At 46.0% G+C, this 15,658-nt stretch overlaps 1 protein-coding gene and 1 non-coding gene across 3 annotated transcripts in view; both read right to left on the bottom strand.

The window, feature by feature from the left end:
- Nucleotides 1-614: 614 nt before the first annotated feature.
- LOC115327235 lies at nucleotides 615-830 on the bottom strand. The gene has a single exon (XR_003919745.2). It is a non-coding gene; the product is annotated as a small nucleolar RNA U3 (small nucleolar RNA).
- Nucleotides 831-4,786: 3,956 nt separating this feature from the next.
- The window catches only part of LOC8027932 (F-actin-monooxygenase MICAL3), a 104,503-nt gene continuing 93,631 nt past the window's right edge, over nucleotides 4,787-15,658 (bottom strand). For both annotated transcript variants that reach the window (XM_042293178.1, XM_042293177.1), the window contains 3 exons: nucleotides 15,447-15,520; nucleotides 10,708-10,822; nucleotides 4,787-9,211 (listed from right to left, as the gene is read on the bottom strand). In XM_042293178.1, the coding sequence (XP_042149112.1) occupies nucleotides 9,154-9,211; nucleotides 10,708-10,822; nucleotides 15,447-15,520 (247 nt within the window). In that variant the 3' untranslated portion in view covers nucleotides 4,787-9,153. The remainder of the gene's footprint in view (nucleotides 9,212-10,707; nucleotides 10,823-15,446; nucleotides 15,521-15,658) is intronic.

Below are 15,658 nucleotides of genomic sequence, written 5' to 3'. Positions count from 1 at the left end.
TACTGCCATTGTGGCCTCATAGCAATGACATTTTTGGATTTCCTGTCGTGCTTACAGTTCGCTCACGTCTTCGGTTGAAATTATTAGCATTTATCTAAAGATTTATTGCGCCTATTTTATTCTTTTTAGTGCCTAAAACGTGCTTTTTTAGTGCCTAAAAATCCGGCCTCTAGTCATCAGTCAAGCCCGGCAAGAAGAGATGTATTTTTATCTGATTGGGAGGAAACTCAAATCTTCGGGTGGGTTTTCTCGTGTGTAGATCTATGCGCATACTTCACACAGCCCTTAGTTCAAGACATTTATTTATTAATTATATAAGTCATTGTCATAATTGACCTAGTCATTTTCCTTCTCACAACGAACGGGGTCCTCCATCATCTCCGCCGACCCAAAAGATGTCCTCGCACTCGACTAACCTGACTAACCTAACCAACCCTCCCAAGTACCCACTCCTATATCGCTAATACCACTAATAAATAATTGCTTTAATCACAATTTATTATCTTTTTTTTACCGGTATATTGGCATAACTTTGACGACTTTGACGGACGAAAGTTACAACACATCTCATCACCGCAAACCTGAATTTTGATTTTCTTAAAAAGGTGTCCTCAGCCACTCAGAATGAGTCTCCACCCTCCCAGCGAGCGTCCAAGCCCAGTGGGAACGGTCATCAATGGCAGGAACCCAGGCAGGAAACCCAAGTCACCTGACCGGCTTCGCGCTCAGGTGGAGACCCTACGACTCCTCATCGTGGTTGAGGGTGTTCCGAGTTTACGGTTGAAACTCGGCGATCAGCCTATAGAAATGATCCTATGAAGCATGATCTTAGTCTCACAATGCTCACGGAAAGCAACCGGTATGCGGATGGGGTAGGTGATAAAGCCGGTGAGTTCGGAAGACAAACCTTACAATCTTTTTATACGCAAGGAAAATTTGGGTTTTATTTATAGTGAATAGTATAATCCTCTTTGTTGGTTCAATCTCTTATTTCAATACTCAACAAGTTTTTTATACTGTAGTGTATATCGCGTGTCGGCATGGTTTTCTTGTGAACTAGTCACATAAGCTAAACTATCCGCTTCGCCGCCTTCGCTCACCGGCCCTGCGGCTTCGCCTTCGCTGGCTTCGCGGCCACTTCGCAGCGGCTTCGAGTACTCTCGCCCCACCTGCCCCACCTACCGAGAGCTAGGAGAATCGCTCGACCGCACACCGCTCTAGAGCTCCCGCGGTCAAATCTGGCCCGAAACCACCTCATCCGCCAACCTTTAAACATTGAAACAACCAAATTTAGAAACGCTACGAAAAATTAGTTTCTTGTCATACCCCCGTGGAATTCGCACGCGATTAGCACACGACAGAGTACAGGGTTCCAGGGCGCGCGACAGCTACGAGCTCCCACGCTTCCCTGCGTGCTGTGTTGTGCTGATTGTGCTGCACCGTTGTCCGTTGTACCCAAGGCCTTAGTTGTACCTGGTGGCACACACAAACCCGTCATTCCAGCGGGACAGAACCTGAAACATTAGAGAGCACCGGAGCTAGGAGGTGCCTCCATCTGGCGTGTCAATAAAACAACAGCTTCAGCTTCTCGCCAAGGCGGGAAATATGACCTGCTACACAGGTCATGAAATGTATGAGAACAGCAACCACGAGTGAGTGTAGCAGAAGTTACGAGCAGAATCACATGTGAGTGTAGACCCACGTGTGAGTGAGTGTAGCAGAAGTGTGAGCGTAGCAGAAGCTACGAGAGCGAGCTCCGGGCTTTCAGGGTCCCTGGCAAGCAGGCGCGTCGGTGCAGTGCAAGCACTGTTCAGGGCCACCACATGCTACACTTGTAGCGTCGGCTGCGTCTAGACAACGAACGAAGCATCTGCTCCTGCTGCTTCATGTTCTTTCTGTTATCCTTCAAACCCGAGTTCTTATACAGCGTGTCCCCCAAAAATATGTACAGCACATTTTTAGTCGCAAAAAATAACATATGCATCGCCGAACGCTCATTCTCCGCCCAAATATATCGAGCGTAGTGGTTCAAACGAGATGCCAAAGTTTGAGCACTAACCAATGTCCTAGCTTATTCAAACGTTATAACATATGTGATTTTCTCAAATTTTAGATGTGAAAATGGGACCCATTTCCGCCCGTTTTCGCTAACTGGTGCCCATTAAGCTCCATGTATTCAATATATATCTGTCGGACGCCATTTTCGAGTTGAAAATATTAGAAAATCATTTATAACTTTTGAATAAGGTCACGGTTAGTGCTGACTCTTTGGCATCTAGTTCGGACCTCTAGCGCTACATTTGGGTGGAGAATGAGCGTTCGCCGGTGCGTGACCGCGACATACCGTAATGTTCCAAGTTCAAAGTGGCGGTTTACGCACACATATATATGACACTGATGTCCGAGTGCTCCCCAAATATATATGTTGCATCCTGTGACCCCCCCCCCCCCCCCCCTTCCCTCCCCTTTTTTTTTTAGCGGAGCTGTTAAAGGCTAGTTTCCCCAGGATCGTGTCCCCCGCAAAGAAATGTCGACACAAAACTGGTTGCCGCCGTCGTTCATAGATAGAGGTAGCTGTCCAGAGTTGTGTTTATCGGTTGTCCGCTTGCCGACCGATGGCGCAACCTTTCGAGCCTTTCCACTCTGGCTTGCCGACTTGCGGCCGGCCATTACTTCATTCCCACCATAGTACAGCTTCGCTGGTCTTCCTTGTTCACCAATTTTTCCGGCTTTTTGCGATGCCACAAGTTTTTTTTCTTTCCTTTTTCTTTTTTCACAATAATGAAAGCCGTTTACAACCCTCTGTAACGCCGAATTAGAGCGCAGCTCTTGAGGAGGAGGAGGTGGGAAGGGTACTGAGGGTCACGTGTTCTCGGGGAGGGGGGGGGGTCACATGACATGGGGGAGGGGTCACGTGCCCTCAGGGTTACGCCGACAGCGACGCCGCTCAAGCCGGAAACGGGCGCCCAAGAGCTGCGCTCTAAAATAAACAGAGTATCAGCTGGGCCAAAAACTACCAAAAGTGGGTCCACATCACATGAGCGAATGACATTTTAGCGAACAAAGCCATTTGAGCGAATCTACGTCTTGGCGAATAACGAAGGGGGGGGGGGGGGCGTGTTACCCCCCCCCCCCCCCCCCCCAACGCGTTTTTGTGCATGCGTAGGTCGTGCACTTCCCAGAAATTTAGTATTTCGTGACGTCGCGCTGATTCCTTGCGCCTTGCGGGTGAGCACGGTGAGCATAAGAAAGTTGGATTATTTCAACTTTTTCTGAACGCGCCGTGACGTAGTAGGGCGCTCTCTCTCATATACCCTCTCCCGGCCAATCGGTGGAGGCCACCAGTTCCGGCTCCGCGTCTCTTCGCCGTCGGGCGCATATGCTCTCCGCTCGCGCGAAAGCGCACCGTCCTAAACAACGCGTACGCTTGTGACTCAGAAAGCGCACCGGAAACAGCAAAAACGTCACGAAATACGCATTTTCTGAGAAGGGCACGACTTTCGTGTGCAGAAAAATGCGTTGGTTTGGACAGAGCCCGGTTTGGATCGTGCTTTACGCTGCATCGTGGCGGCAGTGTGCGGCGGTTCATCACCAAAATGTTAATCCACTTGGCCTAACTATAGGACCTGTAAACGCCGTTTCACGGCGGCCGACTATTCGCTAAAGTGGGTTTCGATGAAAAGTCGGCATTCGCGAAAACGTACCGTTCGACCAACTGAGTACCACCCGCCAAAAACCATTACAAAAAAACACACACACGAAAAAAAGTGGACTTGAGCAGTTTTTATGAGTGCTTAAGGTGGCTGCGGCCGCCGACGATATGGATACCTAAGGCACCGCCATGTTCCTCGGTGTGCCGAGAGGAGCAGAAGTGGCCGCAGCCCCCCACCCCCCTCGGCAACGCCTGCCACGAGAGCCGCGGCAGAGCGCGCACTCTCGTGAAGCGGCCACCAATGGCTATCTAGGAGCCGTTTTGCTCAGCCAATAAAAAAAAAAAAAAATAATTTCTTTCGCATTTTTTTTTTTTTTTTTTGCGGTTACCAGATGAAGTCGGCTTTGCTCCATAAAAAAATGCTCTCAGATACAAAAAAAAAAAAAAAAATGGTAGCGGCAATGACGCTATTGGACAGAAGTTCACCGGACAGAAGCTCACCGGACAGAAGCTCACCGGACGAAAGCTCACCTATTCTTTGACAAACCCAGACGAAAGCTCACGCATATCTTGACCCCACCCAGAGAGGTCATCTTTTTTTGAAAACTCGGACGACCCGGCTAAAATGTGGGCTAAATGGAGTCATGTAAGTGATTCTACGTAATGAGCCCGTTCAGTAAAGAATATACTACTGAAAAGTGTAACCCTTGAAACCGGGCGACTAAACACCAAGGTCAAACTTTCAGAGGTTGTGCTGTGGTCAGCTTGTCGATGGCCGCTAGATGGCCCGCACTCACAATCCAGCTAGACCAGAGAACATCCAAAGGTTCAACAAGCTTCTTTTACGTCAGAATAATCTACATTTCGTCAATGTAAAGCAAAAACCAGGGGCTGAGACCGCTTTAAATAAAGTGTAATAATATGTTCCGTCCAAAACTCTGCAAGGCAGCTTCTCCACAGCCCCTTGGACAGTGTTTGCACACATAAATGTGGAAAAATAGAAAAAAAAAAAGCACCCTGGTCCTGCCAAACAGACTGAAACACCAGCATACAAATCCTCACAAAATAACGTCAACGAGTGTCCAATTCGCCGACAGTGTGACTCAAAGCTGCAGCAAACACAGGACAAGAATGTTTGTTTCTCAAGTTTTATTCAAACGTGAATAAAGTTGTTTACAGAGAGCTCCTTTCGTTACACCATCGCCTAGTGTTCGGTCTTCAGGAAGAAAAATAAAGATAAAAACAGAGACCGCGCTAAGCTCGACTCAACAGCAACTTGCACAACTTTACAGCGACCCTTCCACGAGCATCCTCAAAAGTACTATTACACACTCGCAGCAAAATAGAAATCTGAAGATAGATCCAATGGTCATCAACAGCTCACAAGTTCATCTTCGCAGAGCCTGTCCATGCTGCTACATTACGCTATGCCCAAGACCTAGAGAAGATGCCATCCAGCTGGCCAAACCAAGGTCACAACAAACAGTTGAGTGGGCTTTATACAGTTATACTAAAGCATTCTTGGCAAAAAAGCACTCTATCGTCACAGGGAGGGGAACACACAGTCAAGCTGTCTCAGATATATACAGTACATTGCTTCCATGTTGGCAACCATCATGATGCAAATAGTACTACCCAGAAGCTGCCAGTAATGAGGGGAATGAAGAAAAAAACAGTTGACAAAATTATACTGCAATACCCATCTCTTCTTTGGTGGTATACGATACACAAAGGCCGTTGTGTAACATTATGCGTCTGGCATATTTTCTTGCGAATGCACTGCAGAGTTCAAGCTGCAACTGAACAGCGAGGTGAACAGGGAAAGTACTGCAAATAATTCAGACTACATCACTGAGCCAAAACATCATTTTAAACTGCCACCCAATTTGTTCATATTGAACCAAGACGCACTTGGACTTGAGTAGAAGTGACAGGACACGCCTTAAGATTCTGACACATCTCAGAAAATCGGCCACTTGCGAGCTATTCTCGACTCACAATCTACAGTCATGAGTTCATGCCACGAAAGAAGCGCCAACGTGGCTAACTGTTCTATGCCAAATGCCAAGGTCGCTTCATCGCAAACTGTTGGCATGAAGCTTGGGTCCAGTCAGAGCCATGCAAGTGCTTGCATGGCCTAACCTTATTAGGCTGATGCTCCTATCTTATATTCAGCATTGCTAAGGGCAGCACATTAAAAAGGTGGAAGGAGTAAGAAAATGTCCAGCAGCTGTTGGGGACAAGCTAATAATCTTTAAAAAATTAGTTTTGAAAATTATAACCAACGTTTGTCTGCAAGATGTACTTAACGTGCAAGCACATTCCAGTGTTTCCCCATTGGCTGAGTTTGCAGAACTTCGCTCTGAAGAAACACATAAAAAATTGTGTTGAGTATCTTCTATCTTGTCAACGTCGTCAAAAAACAGTGCTTACCAATGATCTAAACATGACAACTCGTATATTTCGTCCTTATTTACGCATTTCTAATCTAAAAGTAAACCATTCCAGCCTTTTCCGATGCAAGCTCCTTAATCACTGCACAAAGAAGTGTTTAGACGTCCTGCTTCTAAAAAAATTATGCCAATAAAAACCTAATTAAAGAGATGATTTGGATGACCATTTCTCGAAAACTTCACGCTACTTTGATATTCGCTACCCTCACGGCTAAGGGGAGGAGGAAGAGGAGATGATCTTCTGCATTGCAGAAAACCAAGGTTGGGCTTAAGATTTTTAGGAGAATAAAGGCATAGAAACCTTTCTTCCGTCCATGGAACTCGAGAAACTGCCTCAACATGTTGACCTCCCCCTCTTGTAAAGCAACTTTGTGCTGTGATGCTGGCCACTTTGTCAAGCAAATCAAGATAAGTGGCGGATCATGAGTAGCAGGAAACTAGCTATTAAATTTTGTTATTAACTTGCACGCCACACTAAACAGCTGAGGATGTTCCTTTAATTAAAGAGGCCTGGGCTCGAGTTCTGCTAGGGTGCCTTCATGCGAAGACCCCCTAACGTCTGCTTTAGCATGAACCTGTGGCTTTAAATGGATCTTGTGGCGTAGAGGCACATGCCCTAGAAGCATCTTTCAATGCTAAAGGCCTGCACCTGCAGGTTTTGCCTCTGCCAGAAAGGATCTTGAATGAGGTATGGTGTATTCAACAAAGATCCTTAGCAGGCCACCATCAGTTAATAGCTGCACAGTTTTAATGATCCAATTTGCACAACAGAGACATCAGACATTTAAGCAAACCAACTTCCACTACCTAGCTTGAGCTTCAACTTTGTTGCTTGAGAAATACAGTTCAGAGGGAGGAATCATTCACAAACAATTTCATCAGTCGTATATCAATTATACAACAGCCAAACATAAGACTTCATTTGTAGAATATAACCAATCATGAAACTAGTTTTCCAAAGGCAACGAAAGGATACAAAATGCCAGGGCCGCCAAGTGCCGTAGAAAGCATGAATTCAAGGAAACCCGGCCTCTTAGGACGCGGTATCTCAGGGCGACAAGAGACGTGTCTGACAAGTATCACATGCACAGCTGCCACTTGGTTAACGCGAAAGGCACCTAATATTAATATACATACAAAATAAGAGCGAAAAAAACCCCATCATTCTGGCACGAACCAGCAGTCTACCGAGACCAAACTCGATGGATGTAAAAAATGCCCGTAAAAACTACAGAAACAAAAGCTGTACAAGGATTGCGTACCAAAATGCGCACGGGGTGTATATTGAGGAGAAAAGTAAAACACCGTTGCGTAGCCACACGCAGGCTGCAAGAGGAACTAAACGTCAGTTTCCAAAAATGCCATTAGTACTGCAAGACCCCGATCAGAACAAGATCTGATCTTACGCTGACCGATGTTTATGCGAGTCTACGCGATGCGCATAGTTTAGGCGCACCTTACGAGCGCACTCAACCGCTTTGGTTAAAGTCAAATGAGCTGCCGGCCACGAGTGATTGCTTTGCGAGCTGGGCTGTTTAACGAACAAGAACATTCTCGTTGGCTCCGGCTTCGAGAATAGACACGTCGAAAACGACACTGCAGTTACGAGCTGTACAACTGAGGAGTAGAAACCTAAGAAGAGCGGTTACGAGACATTTCGTTGCGTCAATTGCGAGGCTTTCGACCTCCTTCGTTTGCACCACTATCTCAAAACCGCGTCGCATGCAAGAAAACGAGACTTGGCGAACAGAGTTTGAGCCTCGAAAGCAACGAAGACTGTTAGGCTATACAGGCGCGCACACGCATACACCAAAAGTTGCTGCCAGCAGCGTGGCCGTGACAAGTAGACAAACACAAATAGGCCCCACATTTAACGAAACCAGCGCGCCGCAAATGGAAGGGCAGAACTAGAGTCACTTTTGTACGAAGGGCACGCCCACAGCGCCCCGCCAAACTAGCACCAGCGGAAATGCGACAATTAAAATATGCTGCACAGGAGAGCTACATTAGTTGGCGCATTCATTCTGGTTTGCGTGCCAACTTCACGGCAAAAACTGTCAAACTCAACGGCCATTGCACGTGCCTCGTCGTCAGCCCCTCCATTACCATAGTTTAATCAATTGCCGAGTAAGACCGGCAAAAGAACCATGCATTCAAACAATGAAGGTGTAGTCGACGGAGAGGTAATTAGTACCGCTACAGTATCGCCGCTCAATAAGGAGGATTGTTCGCGTCCAGAGCCGCAACTTGTTAACCCTTGGCCTAGCCTCGAATGGAATGAAAATGGCACGGCCTTTTGGAGATGAATGAACATGCAAGTTCTAATGAGTGTGGCTGAACAATAAAGATAGCTTACAAGTTAGTACCTGTTCAGAATGCCTAATTTCATCTTCGTCAATGTACAGGGACCATGGATGTCTCTAGCACTACCTCAAAACACCGTAGCTGCATAACCTTGTACTAACACCTCAGTCAATGCCTTAGCAAGGTCACGACTTGATACGCATCACATGAACGGATAAGCTTCAGCCGCGAACTCCAAACAGCGAAGAGCCGAAGCCGCGTAAGCTTGTCGCAAGCATGCGGCCGGGAATGGACCCACCAGATTCGAATCTTCAAACGGAAGATGAATTGTTGTGGGCGGGCAAAATCCTCTTCGAGGCAACCGTGCTGCAGGCCGTTCCGAATTGCAGTGATTTTCTTGGCGGTATTGCTCGTGACAAATGTCTGCAAAACCACCGCCGAAAAGACGCCTTTGGGCCGCTGCACTGAATAAACTGGCGATGATCACTTTACAGAGCTGATAATGGTCAATGGTCCTAGCACGTCCGTCAACAAACTCGTAGACGTCTACCGTTCTGGTACGACCTGGCTCGATCGAGAAATAAAATGGCAGAAGAACGGCAGCGGTGTTGGCAAGCGAATGGCGCTTCTGCTAAGCAGACGACACAACCGAAGGACGGGCTAGGGCAACTTGGCGAAGCGTGGGACAAACTTTGAAGGAACGCCACGCCGCGCATGAGCGATGGCTTTCAGGCGCGGCCTTCTTCAGGCGGCAGACTGAGTGAGGATACGGGCAGCTAGTTCCTTCTCTTCGTTTTCTTCCCTGAAAAAAGAGGAAAACAACGATTCAAAAAGTGCAAGAACCAAGTTAAAAGCAAGGCATTACAAGTGGCTACTGGGCTAATTGCACTTGATAACATGCAGGGTTATTTGTTCTGTGGTGTTGTCGATTGCAATTACTTCGCTCCGCCCGTCTTCATTTTCCAGGAACTACTTTATTTTCCAAACTATAGACCATACTCGGTGCAAATCAACACCATAAAATAAACCACCCTCTAGCGTGACAACCATACAGATTTACACCCTCAACAAGCAACACTTTCATTGCAACCGCATAGCGACATCTGACACAGTGCCACCTGCACTCCCAAAGTGCTCCCAAAGTGCATTCTCTCCATAAAGTACCCACTACTTCAAGGAGGCTTAGAATACTTGTACTTTAGTTGAAGTACACTCTCTGAATATATACCTCTACTTTTTTGTGGTACTTTCCAAGGAAAGTACAACTCCTGACTTCAAAGTACATTCCCCAAATCTGGTCTCGTTAAATTTGTATCACAAAATGATACTTCGTCAACTTTGAGCCAATATTCGCCGCCATTTCCGAAAATAATTGATGCACCCCCAATTAACCCTGAAACAATGCATACCAGTTAAAAAAAAAAAAAAAAAATAACACCACTGTATGGGTTTTACGAAAGATTGTGTTAAAAATTACTTGTACTTTAAAAATGCATTGTATTCATAGTCCTTTACGTCAAATACGTCGCACCCAGTGTACTTTCTTTACTCGAAGTACACAACCTCTCATTTACTACTTTATTTTATTTTATTATCCCTCAAAGGTACAGAGCGCCTCAAACTTAACGCTGCCATGGCATTTGCCGTTTCTGACAGTCCCTGGGGCAGCCGATTGAACTATCTGGAGAACCTTTGGGTTCCCGATTTCTATCCCAACCTGAGAAGGCTTGCCAAACGTTTTGGTAACCAATTCAACAGTAAGTAGCCGACACAAGCTCAACGTTTGGGAACCCAGTGGCGGCGTTAAGTTTGGGGTGCACTGTACATAGAAATGTACATTACATGAGAGGGGACAGGAAGACAAAGTTGAGAAACAGGGAAATAGAAAAAAAAGAAAACCCTTGCTATTTAACCCCTTGCCTACTAGCAACGAGTGTTACTTGTGCCACCTCTTACGGAGTGTAGACAGGCCAGGAGTGCCACTCGCGTTTCGGTTTTAATGCTTGTTTAACACGCCCTCGTGCAGATGGCAAAACCACCGCTGTTGCTCCATTTACCTTGGGTTGCTTACACATTCGTTCTGCTGTTTGAAAGAGGGAGAACACCCCACTTAATAAAGGTACAAAAATCGTCTCTTGTAAGCGTTCCCACTAAAAAGACATGACTTTGGCGCGCAGGTTCGCTTTGGCCGAGGGAGGTAGGCAAAACATTCTTTTTGAAAATGATTGATGCTGCAACATCAGGCATATGTGACGACGAAACCCTCGGCCTTTCCTATTTTTTCAGGTGTGAACCCACCTTATCCTCAGCTGATCCATCTGAGCCACGAGTCGGTCACGCTTCTCCACGATTTCCAGCATCTCACTCAGGATTTGGCGCTCCTTCTCGATGTCGCGTGGAGACTTCTCTTTATCTGTGCAAAGGAGAGATAAAATTAGCTTTGCTTCCTTTACAAAGCACCCAAAGGTTTGCGACCGAAAACTGCAATAAAACCCATAAAAAGAAAAAAAAAAGAATGCATATTTGGCACACAATTCTAAGTTAAGCTTTTGGTGTCCTTCAAGGTGGCATTCAATTTGATTGAAACCAGTAAGAAACAATAAACAGTCACGATGAACGAGATTATATTGTTTCTGTGTTTCTGACTTTGATTCAGATGTAATGTGTGATGATATGTGCAATGATAATGCGTGTTTTGCTCGAAAGGACTGTCAAATGATTTTAGCCCACCAGTTTAAAACTCTACTTTGTATGGCGACAATGCAGATGCTTGCGAAGCATTAGTAGCAGAATGCTAGTAGGTTCCTGCAGCCAAACATCTTAAAACAAAATGAAACTATGCCATAATTCAAAACGTCATATAAGTTCATAGTCAGAGAGCTAGGAAACACCACTCTGCGACATCATCAAGATGTTACAATAGCTACCTCTGAGAATTGAAATCGCTATCGGCTGCCTGTTTCATAGTGAGGAAAGAGCTGTACATGTCTAAGCAAAAAAAAAAAAAAAAAAAGCGAATTTCACAAAAAAATGTTAGAACTGTCTTCTGTGCCTCTGTAAAAAGAAAGAAGAGACAATAAAACTGACAAAGGACCCTCCCACAACAGACCTCGAAACCTGCTGATAAAGAAACGGTTCCAAAGACCTTACACTTATCTTGGCCCCAAGCTAAGGTAAGATACTTGAGTACAGAAAAAAAACAATCAAAATTCTTCCAGGGAATTACTTTATGCTACACCACTTTCTGATATATCAGTACTTCAGATGCCTTGGTGAAAGTCACAGGCATAGTTTCATGTTTTGACTAAGGGGGTGTTCACTTGATGCCATATCTGAGAGTGCTCTTCACAGTGCATATATGCTAATCAAAAGTCAAATTTGGGGGTTTTATGTGCCAAACCAATAAACGGCATCTGGCATGTTCTACAGCAGTGATTCTCAAATAAGGTTCTGCGAACCCACTGGGGTCTGCAAAGCCACGAACCCCCGCCTGTAACTGCTGACAGACGGTGCCACGTGCGAAAACCCACTGCTGGCTTCGAAGTCGTTGCATCCAAGTATACAAGCAAAGTCCCGGGCTTTTTGTTGAAGCGACTCTCTGCTCAAGGGTGCATTCTCAGCCCGCATGTTGGTGAACTAAATAAACGGAGCCTTGTAAGTTCTTTTTTTGGTACTTGAACCACTGGCACTTACGCTAGCCATAATGCTGTCTTTCAACTTTAAAATTGTTGAAAGCGAACTCTGCGAAATTTCATACATCACGGCAACAGTTTTTTTTCTTTTCACTATTCGTCACTTCAGCACTTATTTTTGCCTTGATGTCGAGCGACAGAACTCTCCTTTTGCGGGGTGCACCACTCATTGTTCCAAGAAAACACAACCACTTCCAGCATAAGGCTCGAGGCACGAAACAATTTGTGTTGTTGCAGACGTGTAAGAGCTCTAGTTCGCTGGGCGTAGGTGCATGTAATGGTGGACTTTTTTTTTCCACGAGAGGCAGATGTAACGAGACTACTCATCATCATTATCATCACCACCAGCACAGCCACCGGTGTGTGTGTTTTTTTTTTTTTATTTTGTAAAAAAGATAAAGGCCAAACATTTTTATGCTTAGTTTTCAACAATAAAATTTGTTTCTCCTAATTTTTTTTTTTTTGCAGAGGTTGCTGTTGGTATACGTGTATGTGCGATTTCCAAAGACTTTGTTCAATTGAAACTGTGGCGCTAAAGAACTTCGCTAAATCGAGAGACAAAATACATTGTCTTCAAGGGAAGCAAGATAGGGAGACTAAAAACATTTCGTTAAAAAGCGAATTTTGTAAGATCGGGGCTCGTAAGGTGGAGGTTCAACTGTAGTACTGTGTGCGATTAAACATATTTTGCGTTTCAATCATCGTTTATAGCTGGCATTTTATCTAATAAAACCAGTTTTAACTATCTAATGTCGTTCATACAATAATTCAATCATGCCAGAAGTTTTTTTTTTTTTTTTTTTTGCTGTACCACGAGCGACCGAAATCTCGGTTACACGGCACATTCTCTGCAAACCTGCCAACCGGGGATCTGTAGGCCGGCATTTTGCCTCCAAGTCGCCCAAGTGACCCAGCACATTGAAAATGTCCATTAGGATCCAGTTTGAATTTTCCTGTTGGTACTAATTAGATTTTCAGACAACCAAATGATCACAGTCAACAGCAACCATTTGGAACCCATTAAGGTTCCAAGTGGAAAAACAAAAGCTTGAGGTACACCTAAGCACTTCTTATGAGTTGTGAATGCAAAAGCATGCAAGCCGCTCGTCCGCTCCCTCTTTCGTCTGCTGCATACTTTTCGTCGCTGATCAGCACGTGTCCTCCCCTGGGCACGCTGACCTTGGACGCGCCGTGTTAACGGCGCACTGGTGGACACGGAGCGCCACGGGGTGAGTGTTGAGATTAAAATTTACCGTACCGTGTATGTGGGCGGCGAGCTCGTGATATGACCCGCCCATCCTTTGCATGGGATACGAGATGAAGAGAAAGACGAAGCAGTCTTATTCTGAGCCAGACTGAGAAAGACGTCATTTCCTTCACCGGTGGATCCCAGCTTTGGAATACGCCATGACCCACGCGAGGCAACCCAAGCACGTAAGTCCTCATCAGACGAGGCGGCCACGACCAGCCGAGGTCTCCTAAATACAGCAGTGAGCGGTCATGGAAACTGATGAGCGCAGCGGCCAATGGGAGCCCCGTCGGCGCTCGCCAGCCAATGGAGCCGAAGGCAAAATCCCGGAAACTAGGTGCCGTTTTCGAGCTTCAAACTGATGACGTCAGCTCGCTCCATGGGAGAGTTATTGCTTTCGCATTAATAACTCCAATTGGTGAGACTGATTGGCCAGTGCGCTTCCAGTTGGAACCTACCAAAACCAATAGATCAATCTAACTAAGAGTTTGGCACATGTTTGACTCCGCCATAACTTTAGTTCACAGAAGGCAGACGGCGGTGCACAAGAGGGCTCGTGATTTCTTGTTCTCTCCACGCGCAGAGCTCTGGTGAGGTTGCTGCCTGTGCTGAAAGACTCAAGTTCCCTCGATGTAGTGCGGCAGAGGTGGTGCAGTCAAACTGGCTGGTGAGATGGGTCTATTGGTTCCAATTAAAACCAGTTGGAATTCCAATTGGATCTAATGGGAATTTTTAGCTGGAGCTCACATATAGTGTCTGCTAGGAAAGGCAATCTTGACAGGGTGGAATGCATATTGCAAAAGCACCGTGGAAGCTCACAGTCAGCTTGCATTCAGCAGCCCTGGATTTAACTATGGCCTCCGATGAATATCCCCCAAACTAAAAAGTGACATGGTACATACATTGAGTGAAAACAACGTTCGCTCACCCAACCCCTCGTAGTCGTGGGAAAACAAACAACATGAAGGCATTGAGTTTAGACACAATTTTTGCTCGAAGCACACCGAGAGCTTGTGCCAGGTATACAGTCGCCGACCGATTTTTCAGACTTCGCAGGGACCGAAAATATGTCTGAATAATACAGCAGTCCGAAATATCAGCAGATTAAAACACTTGCCTTTATTACGTCTAAGTGGGCTTAAAAAAGCCGTAAATACTGCTTTGCTTCAGGTTACGCCTGCGCGCCTTGTTTCAGGTTATGCCTCCATTTGTGTTCGGCAACTTTCAATGAAATATAAACCGCATGCAAGCGATGTGGCGAGCAACACAACAAGCGACGGCGACCCGGTTCGCTGTCGCTTGGTCAGTCGTGCGACGAGGCAAACCGCATGAAAGCAAAGGGAGCAAGCGACCAAGACGATGAGCAACGTTTTCTAGAAATCCAAAAACCAAGTGACGCCACGGGCGACAGTGAGAAATCTCCGTCGCTTGTCGCTGACTGTCGTCGCTGCCGCCGTCGCTCGTCTCGTCGCTCGCTAAATTGCTTACATGCAGTTCAGCCTTTAGCTTGAGAATCACTGCCTTCTTTTCTAGCGCTAAGGTCAAGTACTTTCTGCCCTTCTTAGCAACACATCGCAGTGCTAGAAGAACAAATGGAGCAATGATGTCCAAGCCGGCGTAGTCCGAAGACACGATTCACCGAGACCAATCGAAATGAGGGGCGCAAGTCCAGAACTTCAATGGCAAATGACCAAAGCAAAATGGTAACAAACAATGATGATGATGATAATGATGCTTAGGTAGAGAAAAAAAGCCGTACTGCGTTACCCAGCGGTAGGACTTAGCACAACTTAGGCAGCACTAGCAAACCAAGCCAATCCATGTGCAGCCAACATAGAATCCAAAACGGCCGCTTGCTGGTGTTTCCTGCTGAACGCTTGCGATAAGTTTGTCCACAAAATCAACCTTTTGAACTTCACGCTGTACGAAACATTGGTCATGAATATGCACTATTTCTATCGGGTACGTCACAGTTCCTCCTTCAGGTTCGAAATATCTAACAAGTCCGAATTATCAGCGTGCGAAAAATCGGTCGGCAACTGTAGTATCCACAAAATAAACCAAAGGTCTCTCACATATTCTGCAACATCGCTTACCGTCCACGGCCATTCGTTCCCGCATCTCTTGCTGCAGCTTGGAGTGGTGGTTCTCAAGTTCCAGGTCTCTCACCCTGCATGGCAAAAAAAATATGCACCATGACACACACAAGCAGCACGCTGCGTGCACAACGCCGTCAAAGCGTACACTTGTCGTTAACCATTGCTGAACGTAGGTCAACCTTTTCATGGATGTGCTCTGCACGCCTACT

The sequence above is a fragment of the Ixodes scapularis genome, unplaced genomic scaffold (genome assembly GCF_016920785.2).
Source record: "Ixodes scapularis isolate PalLabHiFi unplaced genomic scaffold, ASM1692078v2 PGA_scaffold4__175_contigs__length_147842914, whole genome shotgun sequence".
Classification (NCBI taxonomy): Eukaryota; Metazoa; Arthropoda; class Arachnida; order Ixodida; family Ixodidae; genus Ixodes; species Ixodes scapularis.
This window is presented reverse-complemented; position numbering and strand designations above follow the sequence as displayed.